Source organism: Patagioenas fasciata, chromosome 21 (genome assembly GCF_037038585.1).
Source record: "Patagioenas fasciata isolate bPatFas1 chromosome 21, bPatFas1.hap1, whole genome shotgun sequence".
Lineage (NCBI taxonomy): Eukaryota > Metazoa > Chordata > Aves > Columbiformes > Columbidae > Patagioenas > Patagioenas fasciata.
The window spans coordinates 4293989-4306403 of NC_092540.1; the positions used below are offsets into that span (position 1 = coordinate 4293989).

Below are 12415 nucleotides of genomic sequence, written 5' to 3' on the forward strand. Positions count from 1 at the left end.
GTGGAGACCCCGCGGGGACCACACAGGGACCACACAGGGCTTTGCTGGTTTGTTCCCACCAAACTGTTGGCTCCGCGGCCGCTTCCATCCCCCCGGGCAGCTCCTGTGAGCAGCAGTGGCTGCAGCCAGGTCTGCGGGATGAGCTGCCGGCTGCAGCCGAGGGCTGTGCAAACAGACGGTGCAGAAAACACCGGTGTGACATCCCCTCTCCCAGCCTGGGGCTCTTTTTCTTTCACTCACATTAAGCTCCTTCCCAGCCCACGGCTGCAATCAGGCCTGCACTGGTATATGCGGGCTCTCCCGCCAGCTTTACCCTTGACTTCCTGCCTCCTAAAACAGATCAAATCCCCTGTTGTGCTGCGACTTGGCGAGGAAGTGTCGCCACGGGGGATGCGGGACACACCTGCATCCTGGTGGCACTGGGACCCTCAGGGTGTCCCCAGCCGGGTGACCAGGACCTTTGTTCCGCAGGGTGACCCTGACGCGGCACCGCTCTCTGCGGAAGTCGCTGCGGGACCGCGGGCAGCTGTCCCACTTCTGGAAAACCCACCGGCTCGACATGGTGCAGTACAGCCAGGACTGCGCCGCCTTCACCGAGACCAGCGAGCCCCTCATCAACTACCTGGACGTAAGCACGGTGGCACCGAGGGGTGCTGAGTCCCAGCACTGTGCTGCGTACACCCCAAAAGCACATTATTCATTTGCGTTATTAGTCCCCACTGCTCAAATCCTTCCCAGCAAGCTCTCCCCATTACCACACACCCTGCAGCCCCTGCCCGGCGTGCCAGGGCTCGCTCCTGCCCGCTCCTTTGTTCCCAGGAATGTGATGATGGCTGGGGACAAGGAAGCACATTCATGGCAGGCGCTGCCAGCCCTCTCCCAGCTCTCAGTGCTCTCGGGCACACAAAGGGGACGCAGATTTCCTCCAAAACTACGCCCACCACAGAAGACCCCATCACCAAGGACACAGAGCCAGAGGGGGAGGGTGTTCCCCAGGCTCTTCCCATTCCCCAGAGCATGAGGGTCCTGTCCCCAAGCCCCTGCCCCTGGCTGCATCCTGCAGATGAGGGTCCCCTCAGGGCCCAGCCTCGCGCCGAATCCAGCAGGAAGAGGATGGTGCCCGTGCCCACTGTCCTGCCTTTTGCTCTCGCCTTGCCTTGTTGTTCCTTAAATATTTGACTCCTTTTATTTCACCTGGCACGATATGACCTTGACAGATCAAACACTGCCCTGGTGCCAGCCATCCCCTGCACCGAACCCCATCAGTTCTCTGCAGCCACCCCGGCACAGGGTCCCCTTTGCTGGGCTTTCTTGGTGTGCCGATGGCTAACGTCCCCGCTCTTTGCTAGATGGAGTATTTTGGGCAGATCTCTATCGGGACCCCCCCCCAGAACTTCACCGTGGTGTTCGACACAGGCTCCTCCAACCTCTGGGTGCCGTCCGTCTACTGTGTCAGCAAAGCCTGCGGTGAGTAGGGGGGTCCCCGATCAACCAGCTGCAGTGGGACCTTGGGTGACAACCTGCGGTGTCCCCAGGGAAGATGTGGGGTCTCCAGCACACACAGCCCAGGGACCCTGGGGTCCTCCCTACCCAGCTGAGCTTTCCAAAGCACACACACACACCAGAAATCCAGGGGGGAAGCAGGGGAGCCCCAGCGGGTTGGCTTGCTCAGGCGCGGGCAGCAATCGCACCACCTGCAGCATCAGCCTGCGGGAGCTCTCGGACGTGCTCATTAGGCCATTCTTATGAGAGAGCCTTTAAACAAACAAGCCCAGAGGATAGCACATAATACAGCTTGTCAGCGAGGGGCTGGGAGGCACAGAGACCATGGGGTGATTCTGGGCTGGCCGCCCAGGGCTCCGCGGGTGACAAGGACAACACTTGTTCGGCGATGAGCCGGTCCCAGTGGGTCCAGCCCTGCTGCCCGGGGACACCACGGAGCATCTCTGAGCAGCCCCAGGGCTCCAAGTGCTTCCAACAGAGCCCCAGGGAGGTTGGGGAAAATAGCTGGGTACAGCAGTGCCCATGGGGCTGTGAGAGAGGAACAGCAATGCTGATCTTCAGGTCTCATAAAAATATTGCACAAGCTGATCTCGCTCCCCTTAGCAAACCTCACGGTCCCCAGGCAGGTTGAAATGGGGTAAGTTTGATCCCTTCTCAAAACACCTTCACGCCCTGTTGCCTCCCAAGCAGCTCATTCCCTCGGCAGCGTGTCCATGACACAGGCGTTTCGGCGGTGCCACATTGCCCCATCGGTTTGCTCGGAGGCCGGTCCTGGCCACCAGGCACAGCAGGGGCTCCCGGCACCCCTGGTGGATAAACAGCATTTCTGGTGACAGCTCCCATCTCCTTCCCCAGCCGAGCACGCCAGGTTTCAGCCGTCACAGTCCAGCACGTACCAGGCCATAGGGACGCCTTTCTCCATCCAGTACGGGACCGGCAGTTTGACAGGGGTCATCGGATCTGACCAAGTAGTCGTGAGTCATCTTTGGTTTCTCCTGCTCTGGACGATGTGCCTGGGACTTACCTACAGACTCAGCATCACCATCGAGCATCCTCCTCCTCCCCGCAGGTCGAGGGCCTCACCGTGAACAACCAGCAGTTTGCAGAGAGCATCAGCGAGCCGGGAAAAGCCTTCCTGGATGCCCCATTTGATGGGGTCCTGGGGCTGGCTTACCCCTCGCTGGCCGTGGATGGAGTCACCCCTGTCTTCGACAACATGATGGCACAAAATCTGGTGGAGCTGCCCATATTCTCCGTCTACCTGAGCACGTATGGACGCAGCTTTGCTCCAGGCTGTTGCTTATACTCAGGCATTGCTTTTTTTCGGGGGGCTGCTATGATATTTTACTGGGATAGTAAAGGGGTTTTTTTTGTACCAAACTGAGTATCACAGGAATAAGGCAAATGACCCTAAGCATTTGTGGGAAGTGCGTGGATATAAATCCACCCATTTAAATGTGATGTAAAAGACCGAAAATCCCTCACGTCTTCTCCTCCCTCCAGGAACCCTGAATCCTCGCTGGGAGGAGAGCTGCTCTTTGGTGGCTTCGACCCCTCTCGTTTCATGGGGACCCTGAACTGGGTGCCAGTCACCCAACAAGGGTACTGGCAGATCCAGCTGGACAAGTGAGTGGTGCTGGGGAGGGAGAGCAGGGTTGGCCTAGGGCGGGGGGACAGGACAAATCCCTCCTGCTCCTTCTCTCTTTCCTCCTCATCCAGCATCCAGGTGGCGGGGACAGTGGCTTTCTGCACAAACGGCTGCCAGGCCATCGTGGACACCGGGACGTCACTCATCACAGGTCCCACCAAGGATGTCAAAGTATTGCAGAAGTATATCGGTGCCACACCTGTGGATGGAGAGGTAAGAATGAGGATGGGGAAAGGAGCGGGCAAAGCCCTGGGACCCCCACCCCACCAGGAGGGTTCCCGTGGAGCAGCATCGCTGCTGTTTTGCAGTACGCCGTGGAGTGCAGCAACCTCGACGTGATGCCCGATGTGACCTTCACCATCAACGGGGTCCCCTACCTGCTCAGCGCCCAGGCGTACACCCTCGTGGTACGACTGCAGCTCCGCCGCTGCCACCACCCCCAGTTCCCATCCGCCGGGTTGCAAACGTGGCTCTGGAGACAAGGGTGGCCCTGAGCCACCCCGGGAGCTGACTCGCGTGTCCCGACAGCTGATGAGCCCCATTGCTTCATGCATGGGACCCACAGTCACCATTCCTGCGTGTCTCCATGTGCACAAGGCTCTTGAGCTCATCCCAGCTTTGCCCTTCTCCTTCCCCAGGAGAACAGCGACGGCATGGCCTTCTGCACCAGTGGCTTCCAGGGACTGGACATCGCCCCTCCCTATGGACCCCTCTGGATTTTGGGTGACGTTTTCATCCGTCAGTTTTACTCCGTCTTTGACCGTGGCAATAACAGGGTGGGGTTGGCCCCCACTGTCCCTTAGGGCTGTGACATCCCATGGGGCAGGAGGGGAATGGAGCCACTGGGCTGCTGCCCTTGGGCAGGGCAGGGGATGTCACCGCTGCACCGGTGTCCCCAGAGGTGGTGAAGACACCCGGGGACCGCGGCTGAAGAGCCCCAACGAAGTTTGGTCCACACCAGGAAGTCATTTCATAATGAATGTAAAAAAGCCTCGAGCACCTCTGTGATCTGCTTTGCAGATTCTCTTTTGGTTTTTTAATTTCTAAAAAGGGTCAATAAAAGCTTTAATAAAACAAAGCCTGCCATGCTCGTGTTGTGATTAGCACAGCAGTAACCCTGCAGATTTCGGCTGGGATGCACTGGAGTGTTAAATTCTCCTTCCCTGGCCTCTGCCTTCCTCCCGAGGGGGCTAAAATTCTCAGTGCCTCCCTGGCACTGCCAGGGCTTGGTGTCACCGGAGTGTCCCTGCTCTGGATGCAGCCTCGGTGGTGCAGGAGATGCTGCTGCCCCTGGGCAGCGCTGGTTTGGAAAGGTCGGCCTCTGTGGTCTTTATCTGGGATTTCCACAGGGGCAGAAGAGGACACTTGGTCCAGGTAGAGCAGAAAGTCCCCGGAGGTGGTTCTGGGCATCCCCGAGCATCCCACTGAGCCCAAGGCGATGACTGCAGGCAGGAGCAGCAAGTTCACTGGGAAAATGTGGCTCTTCAGCAACCTGAGCTGGCACAGATAAACAAGAAGGTGACAATAACACTGGAGAGACCCTGGGGCTCTCTCTGTGCCACAAAACTCCCAGAACAACTGGTGATTTCCAATGAATTTTGCTTCCATCCTTGGGATGCGGGGGCACTTGCAAAGACAATGCAATCAATGGGTGCCCAAAGCAAGAGAGGGCGAACCAGCTGCCAAGCTCTGCAGCCAGTGCTGGGCTGGCTCAGAGGGTGGGGATCCAGGGGTCCGGGGGCGGTTTTTGGGGGGTTGGGGGTGCTGCCAGCCGTGGGGCTCCCTGTGAGTCACTGCAGCGCATGTGCCTTGCTGGCAGCGCAAGGGATGCGGGAGCAAGCACGAGCGGCAGTGGCTCACGCATGATGCATCCCCAGGCACGCATGGAAGGCAGCGAGAAAGGGAAGCACAGAGAAGGGTTATTTTTATCGGTGCCTTTGCTCAGTTTTCCTGCCTGATACTGAGCCAGGCCCTGCACCGAGCTGGCGTCGATGTGCCAGGGTCCCCAGGCTTCGTGGCTGCTGCATCTTCCCCAGACTGGAGCAGACATCAGGCGTGGGGCAGAGAGTGCTGGAAAACTCAGGTCTGGTTGCAAACTTTGCGGCTCAGCCTTGTCATTTGTAATAAAGAAAAATATCTTCCTTATTCAGAAACATCGATCGTGCCACTGACCAACATATGGTTTCTGTAACCGGTTCCTGTATTGACTTCACCTCAGCTGCGCTTTCCCCAGGCAAGACCCAGATAAGGTGCAGAGGCAGCTGGACAAAGGTCTCCTCTCCCTCTTCCAGTTTAACTCTTAGCACTCCAAGGTGCTGCTGAGCACCAAGCCCCTCACCGCAGCCATAGGCATGGGGAGAGCATCCAGCTCCAAGGGACCACCCAGTGTCCCCAGACAGCAGCAAGAGGTGGCCTGGCCTGGACTTGACCAGGACGGCTCTGCTGCCATGTGCTATTGGGGTCCCAGAGGTTCCCATGGCCCCTTGGCTGGTTTTGGGGGGTCCTCTCCAGCCTTCATCCCAATGCACTGCAGATGCTCAGGGGATGTTGCTCTAGCAAATACTGAGCATTCAAGCAGGGACCAGCTGGGCTCCTGCTGTCCCCTGGGGAGCGGAGGTGGCCTAACAGCTGCGACACTTTGGTCACTTGGAAACCTTTTGCCTTCTTCCTCTTCCCTCACTCTCACTGCCCTGTGAGCCTCGTCGCAGGGAACACCCCATCCTGTCCTTGCCCACGCAAAACTTTTCTCTAGACGTGACAGTCCTCAGCTGGTGTTTCATCATTGCCTTGCTGCAAGATCTTCCTCATAGTCACAGGGCACAAAAAGCATGCTTTTTTTCCCCAGAATTGCTGACGTGGTGCAGCAGCCAGGACAGGATTGTAGCTGTGGTTGCGGGAGGTGCTGAGCAGCACGTTGGCCGTTGCCTCTTCACCAGCACTCCTGCCACCGTCATCCGGGGTGAAGCTCGCATGGCTGCACCGGGAGCGGTGAGGAGAGCAGGAGCTCTGGGAAAATCCCTTTTCTTGTGAAACCAAACAAAAGCCAGAGGCAGCGCTGAGCTGGGGCTGGGTGCCCGGGTGGGTACAGCCCCTCCCGCCCGAAAGCAGAAGTGGCCGTGGGCATCGGGTGCAGCAACGCAACCACAAACCCCATCTCCACCGGCGTGGAGAGACATCAATCATCTGACCGGGTGAGCAATGTCCATCCCACCGGGCTGGGGGAACACGCGGAGAGGAACGAGGGCAGAAGTCGTCCAGGAGGGAGTCTGGACAAAAGAGTCTTGCTCCAAGGGCAAAGGTGAAGCAGCACGATGCAAACAGGTTGAAAACAGGGATTAGGAGAGACCTGCTTCGGGGAAATGTCAGCCTTTTAACCACGGCCGGTGAGAACTGGCTCATGTGCTTCTCCTCCCTCAGCCCAGCTCCTCCCAGTGCCTGCCCTGGGGTGGGGGGAAACAGATTTTTCTAGCCAGACAGGTCTCCAAATTACACCTGGGAAGGAGGAGGAGGAGGGTTTTTTCCTGCTGAGCGCAGCGATCTTCCCTGAGATCCCACTCTGCTCCCCCCTGCCCCTCTCCTCCTGCCTGCTAATGGAGGTGAAGCTCCACTGACCCCATAGCCCCCGAAAGGGACCCCTGTCCCTCCGCTCCCCGCTCTGCCACACTGAGCCCCCAGCCCCACCTCGTCTGCCACTGTCCCCCCACTGTCCCCAGCTCCTGTTTATCCCATCCTGTGCTATCACATCTGCCTGAGCAAAGTCCAGGGTGGCTCCCGTGGGCTGTGGGGATGCTGCTGATAGCCCCGCTGGGCTTTTGTTCTCAGTCCTGAAGAATCCCCTGGCAGGAACACAGATAAGGGGTTGCGGGGAGGTAGGTAAAGGGTATCAGGGGGATTCTGAGCAAGACGAGAGGTCAAAAGTCAATCCCAAACCCCAGGGGATGAGGGTAACATTGCTCTCTTGCCCTTCTCAGCCCTCAAGCTGTGACATCCCAGCACCCGCGGCTGCTCCGCCAGCTCCGCAGGATCTCGGCCCCTTTTCCTGCTGATGTCAGAGCGCAGGGCCCCGCAGCCGCAGGCGGGAGCCAGCGCCGGGGCGGCCGCTCTGCACGGGATCCTCCTCTCTCGACTCTTCCCTCCCCGGGACGCCGGCTGGACGGGAGCCCGGAGCCTTGGCGGCCCATCAGACGGACGCCCCGGCAGGTGAGTGCGCTGCCCTGCGGCCCCTCCTGCCCCCAGGAACACGGCTGAGCAGGGGACCCCCGGAGTGACAGGCAAAAATGTGGGGAAACTCCATTTTGAGTTTAAAAACGCCCAGCCTGCAAAAAAAGCTGTCTGGTGCTGGTAAAAAGCCTGGAAGGTTTATGCATGCTGAGGCACAAGGCTCTGCCTGTGGCAAGGATGCTGCCCATGCCAGGCTGGGGGGCAGAGGGGCTGCGGGGGAGCCGGGACCCCACGGCCGAGAGCCACCCTGGCAGGGGCGATGTGCCAAGGGGGACGGCGCCGGGCTGGCCAGCGCATCGGGGAAAAATGCAGGGATGAGGCTGCCGGTGAGTGTTTCCATCTGCGCCGCGGCCGGGGCTGCTGAGACCACCCGAGGATGCTCGTCCCAGACTGGGGAGGGGGTTTGCTGGAGGTGCTCAGGGCTCCTGTGTGAGGGTGGGTGGGGATGCCAGGACATGCTGGGGATGCAGCTTTCAGGGTGATCCCAGGCTGGGTGGCATCCCTGGGCTGGACTCAGGGCATCCAGGACAGTCCAGCTGGCCGTGGTCTCTTTAATAAACGTAATTTTCCCCAGGACACCTGGTGTGTGTCAGGTTTAAAATCACTTTTGAGGGAGAGGGAGAGAAGCTGCTTGCAGCAGCTGCTAATGGTGATGATTCGGTGCAGCGCAGTGGCGTGTCTGGACGTGCACCGGCACCTCGGGAACCAGTACTGGGCGGTGACGTGGGACGGGATTTGTGTGGGGATTTCTGTCCCCACCAACCACTGGGATGCAAGTGCCGCAGGGTGCTGGCACAGTGGGGACACACTGGGGACACTGTGGGGACACGGTGATGTCCGGGGCCCCCAGCGGTGGGGTGGGAGCAGAGAGAGGCCACGGGGAGCAGTGGCTGCCCCCACACCTCCACCAGCACCACACCAGTAGCTGGTCCCATCCCCGCAGGCGGGTGAGCCCCTCTTGTCCTGCAGGGCCCGTCCATGGACGCCAACAAGAAGGTGGATCTGAAGATAATTATCATAGGAGCTCTGGGGTAAGGAGCGGCACTGGGAGGGAAACCCCATGTGTGCACTGACCTGGGAGCCTGTGGGTGTGCAGCCCTTGTCCTTGCTTTTCCTGACCCTTTGAGCCTGACTTTGCTGGGCAAAGCCTCAGCTGCATCCCTTCCCTCCTGCCAGCGTGGGCAAAACCTCCCTCCTGCACCAGTACGTGCACAAGACGTTCTACGAGGATTACCGCACCACGCTGGGGGCCAGCATCCTGACCAAAGTCGTGGCGGTGGACAACACCCCCCTGAAACTGCAGGTGAGTGGGGCTGGGAGCCTGATCCCACGGGCATGTGAGTCCCACCGTGTCCTACTGTCCCCAGATGCCTCCTGGTGTCATGAGGTGGGGCACTGGATTGGCAGGGCCTGATTTTCAGCATCCATGAATGAATTTCCAGGTTCCAGTATAAGTTGGGGAAGGATCTATTAGAGAGCAGTGTAAGGGAAAGGGACCTGGGGGTCCTGGGGACAGCAGGGTGACCATGAGCCAGCACTGGGCCCTTGTGGCCAGGAAGGCCAATGGTACCTGGGGTGGGTTAGAAGGGGGTGGTCAGTAGGTCAGAGAGGTTCTCCTGCCCCTCTGCTCTGCCCTGGGGAGACCACACCTGGAATATTGTGTCCAGTTGTGGCCCCTCAGTTCCAGAAGGACAGGGAACTGCTGGAGAGAGTCCAGCGCAGCCACCAAGATGCTGAAGGGAGTGGAGCATCTCCCGTGTGAGGAAAGGCTGAGGGAGCTGGGGCTCTGGAGCTGGAGAAGAGGAGGCTGAGGGGGGACTCATTCATGGGGATCAATATGGAAAGGGGGAGTGTCAGGAGGATGGAGCCAGGCTCTTCTGGGTGACAACCAATGATAGGACAAGGGGCAATGGGTGCAAACTGGAACACAGGAGGTTCCGCTCAAATCTGAGAAGAAACTTGTTCCTGGTGAGGGTGTCAGAGCCTGGCCCAGGCTGCCCAGGGAGGTTGTGGAGTCTCCTTCTCTGCAGACATTCAAACCCGCCTGGACACCTTCCCGTGGAACCTCAGCTGGGTGTTCCTGCTCCATGGGGGGATTGCACTGGATGAGCTTTACAGGGCCCTTCAACCCCTGACATTCTGGGATTCTGTGATACCAAAGCCTCACACAAATTCTGGGGGTCTGGCACTGCCTGAAGTTGGTCCCTGGGGCTTAACAGAGCACGGGGCTGCGAACACCCATGCTGCTCATGTTATGCGTTTGTACCTGTGCCCTTCTCTGCCCTAGATCTGGGATACAGGGGGACAGGAGCGATTCCGGTCCATGGTGTCGACCTTCTACAAAGGCTCAGATGGCTGCATGCTGGCCTTCGACGTGACGGACAGGGAGTCCTTTGAGTCCCTGGACAACTGGAGAGACGATTTCCTAGAGAAGGTCATCCCGAGGGAGCAAGATTTCCCAATGGTCGTGCTGGGGAACAAAATAGACATCTGCGATCGGCAGGTAAGGATGGAGGAGAGAGAGTGGGGTGAGTGGATTTGGATGCTTTAGTGCCCCAAAGTCTTATGGGCACTGATCAGCCTGCAGAACCAGCCTCCTTGCCATGCTTGTGAAATCCAGGGCTCCCGGGTGCGGAGCTGCTGGGGACCTTTTGCCACAGAGATGTCCCCACTGCAGGCAGCAGGAATTAAGCATCTCAGATTGCTGCCTGCACCCTGTCCTCACCCCACGGTGCTGGGACAGGCAAGGAGGGTCCCCGCTACCACCCCTCCTGCACAGGGCTGTGTCATGGCTCCATCCTCCTGTCCCGCAGGTACCCAAGGAGACGGCCTCATCCTGGTGCAAGGAGAAAGACATCCCTTATTTTGAAGTCAGCGCCAAGAACAACATCAATGTTGCAGAGGCTTTCGAGACCCTCGCAAAGCAGGCATTGATAACAGTGAGTATCGCGCCCGCAGCAGCGATTCGGGTGGGAGCCGGACACAGCCGCCCCCCCAAAATGATCTGGCAGACCTTCCCAGCCCACCCTCTGGTGTAGAATATCTTCCATTTATAACACGTAGGAGAGCCCCAGGAAAGAGAAGTGTATCAGTGTTTCGTTTCTTAAAACAGACCTTAAACCGGTTAGAAAAGAATAAGAATGGCTGTTCCTCCCTGCCCTGGATGGTGTGCAGCAGCGTGCAGCAGGCAGCACTGTCCTCTAGCGGCCACCCCACGGGGACATGTGTGTCCCCGTGCCAAGCAAGCGGGTGGCCTTGCTCCTCGGCTGGGCCGGGTGGCATTTCCCTGGATTTTGTCTTTAAACATGAATCATGGACGGAACCCGTGCTCCCAGATCCTTCTGTCCACTCAGGCTGCTAACGTCACTCACCCTTTTTCCCCTCTGTTTTTTCCCAGCATAAAGGGTATTTGGAGAGTTATTTAACCGACTCCATCAAGCTCACTCCCAACGACAAGCCCAAGAAGAGCTGCTGCTGACCCCGGGCACGCTGCTGTGCTCTGGCCGTCCTGCCCAGCCCAGCACCCTGCGATGCTGCAGCCCTGCCCGGGGGTCCGTGCCCCCCGCCCGCCCCACAGATGTTGGCTGAGCCAGGACACAGGACGGCCACTGCTTGGCACACCAGGGCCACACAGCTGCTCACCCCGGGACTTGCTGCTTCCCCTGTCTCCGGAGCTGCTCTTCCAACCCAGCAGCCTCCCAAAACACCGCGGTGGCCCCGTCCCCCTCGATCCGCTGCCATCTGGCACCCGAGTGGGTGACACCCCTGCAGTGACGGTGCCACAGGGCCGGGCCATGCTGCTGGTGACTTTCCGGTGACCATGACCTTGGCCCCATGGGTGCCCATTCCTGACACACGGGCTGATGGTCCCTCCGGGCGCTCACGGTGCGTAGGGCTGTGGTGGGGGGAGCAGTGGGGCTGGTGGCCACGGCACAGGGCTGAGAGCAACCGGGTCCCCTGTAGGGTCAGCACTGTGCATGCAACCGTTCTGTGCCTCAGTTTCCCCTGCTGTCATGCACACCCGCCTATCAGACACCTTCCACCACACCGGTGAGGATCCTCAGTAGAGCACTTTGTCAGGAATTCTTTAAAAAAAAACAAAAAAAAATTAAATATTTCATTTTTATTTATATACATGTGTCGCAAAACACTCCCGTGGTCCGGCAGCAGGAGGACAGAGTGGGGGCTCCAGAATCTTGACACCAGCTCCAGACTCGGTGACACCAGCTGGGGACAACACGGGTGCAGCACCCGGGGCCAGCGGGTGCACATGGACAGGGTGGAACCCGAGCGAGGGCTGGGGGTGCGGGGGGCCGCGGTGCTGTCATTACCCTGCCCGTCTCCAGAGAAGCATGCAGAGGTGTTCCCACCTCCCTCCTTACGCAACGCTCAGCCTGTTTATTTGGGCACCCGGCCGGGAAAGGATTTGTCCCTTAATATTTGGAGAAGAGGGGCATTAACTATTCCCTCCCCGAGCTCCGCACGCACTTTTCCCCTGTATCCCCGAGGCAGCAGCATCTCCCCAGTACCGATGGGTGCAGCCTGCCCGGAGCCCTCCCATGCCCAACATCACCCGGGTGCAGCCCCCACGCCGGGCTGAGCATCAACCCTGCGCTCGGCCACGTCTGTTTGGACAGCGGGTGTTAAAACACCGCCCGTGTCAACAGTGATATTGTTTCTAATTATACCCTTTCACCGGCAGCAATCAGTGCTGGAGGCGGATAAAACTCCATCTGTTTTATTCCAGCGAGTGACAATTTGGACACGCGGAGCTGAGCGGGTCAAACCATCACTCAGCAGAGCGGGTGCTGCCCCATGTGCCTGGCGCTGCCGCCGGTGCCAAAGCCCGTGAGCCCAGGAGCCGGGGCCAGGCGGGAGCTGCAGGCTTGGATCAGGGTTTACCCACAGATCGGGCTTCCCCGGGTGAGGCACAGCCAGGGTTATGTCTCAGCACCCAGCCGAGCGGGGCTCAGACCTTCATCTGCGGGCACAGCTCATTCCAGAGCCCTTGTCCAGGCTCCGAGACACCAGGCTTTGGACCAA

At 59.2% G+C, this 12415-nt stretch overlaps 2 protein-coding genes across 3 annotated transcripts; both read left to right on the forward strand.

Moving 5' to 3' along the window:
* Positions 1 to 1349: 1349 nt before the first annotated feature.
* CTSE (cathepsin E) lies at positions 1350 to 4025 on the forward strand. Its single transcript, XM_065854547.2, has 7 exons — positions 1350 to 1467; positions 2359 to 2477; positions 2573 to 2772; positions 3007 to 3129; positions 3223 to 3364; positions 3460 to 3558; positions 3790 to 4025. The coding sequence occupies exons 1-7, from the start codon at positions 1350 to 1352 to the stop codon at positions 3952 to 3954; spliced, it is 966 nt and encodes a 321-aa protein (XP_065710619.1). The 3' UTR covers positions 3955 to 4025.
* Positions 4026 to 6200: 2175 nt separating this feature from the next.
* On the forward strand, positions 6201 to 11504 carry RAB7B (RAB7B, member RAS oncogene family). Of its 2 annotated transcripts, XM_065854627.2 has the most exons (7): positions 6201 to 6342; positions 7123 to 7351; positions 8342 to 8403; positions 8549 to 8675; positions 9660 to 9875; positions 10186 to 10311; positions 10770 to 11504. In XM_065854627.2, the coding sequence occupies exons 3-7, from the start codon at positions 8351 to 8353 to the stop codon at positions 10848 to 10850; spliced, it is 603 nt and encodes a 200-aa protein (XP_065710699.1). In that variant the 5' UTR covers positions 6201 to 6342; positions 7123 to 7351; positions 8342 to 8350; the 3' UTR covers positions 10851 to 11504. The 2 variants fall into 2 exon arrangements, with proteins under 2 accessions (XP_065710699.1, XP_071673731.1); XM_071817630.1 differs by lacking the exon at positions 6201 to 6342 and having other exon boundaries at positions 7267 to 7351; positions 8316 to 8403.
* Positions 11505 to 12415: the final 911 nt, after the last annotated feature.

Bases quoted from the DNA above. Each gene is read 5' to 3' on its own strand.
- CTSE (XM_065854547.2), top strand. From the start codon at position 1,350: ATGGAGTATTTTGGGCAGATCTCTATCGGGACCCCCCCCCAGAACTTC. The intron at 2,773-3,006 runs GTATGGACGCAG...TCCTCCCTCCAG, and splicing joins TTCTCCGTCTACCTGAGCAC to GAACCCTGAATCCTCGCTGG. The intron at 3,559-3,789 runs GTACGACTGCAG...CTCCTTCCCCAG, and splicing joins CCCAGGCGTACACCCTCGTG to GAGAACAGCGACGGCATGGC.
- RAB7B (XM_065854627.2), top strand. From the start codon at position 8,351: ATGGACGCCAACAAGAAGGTGGATCTGAAGATAATTATCATAGGAGCT. The intron at 9,876-10,185 runs GTAAGGATGGAG...CCTGTCCCGCAG, and splicing joins TAGACATCTGCGATCGGCAG to GTACCCAAGGAGACGGCCTC. The intron at 10,312-10,769 runs GTGAGTATCGCG...GTTTTTTCCCAG, and splicing joins CAAAGCAGGCATTGATAACA to CATAAAGGGTATTTGGAGAG.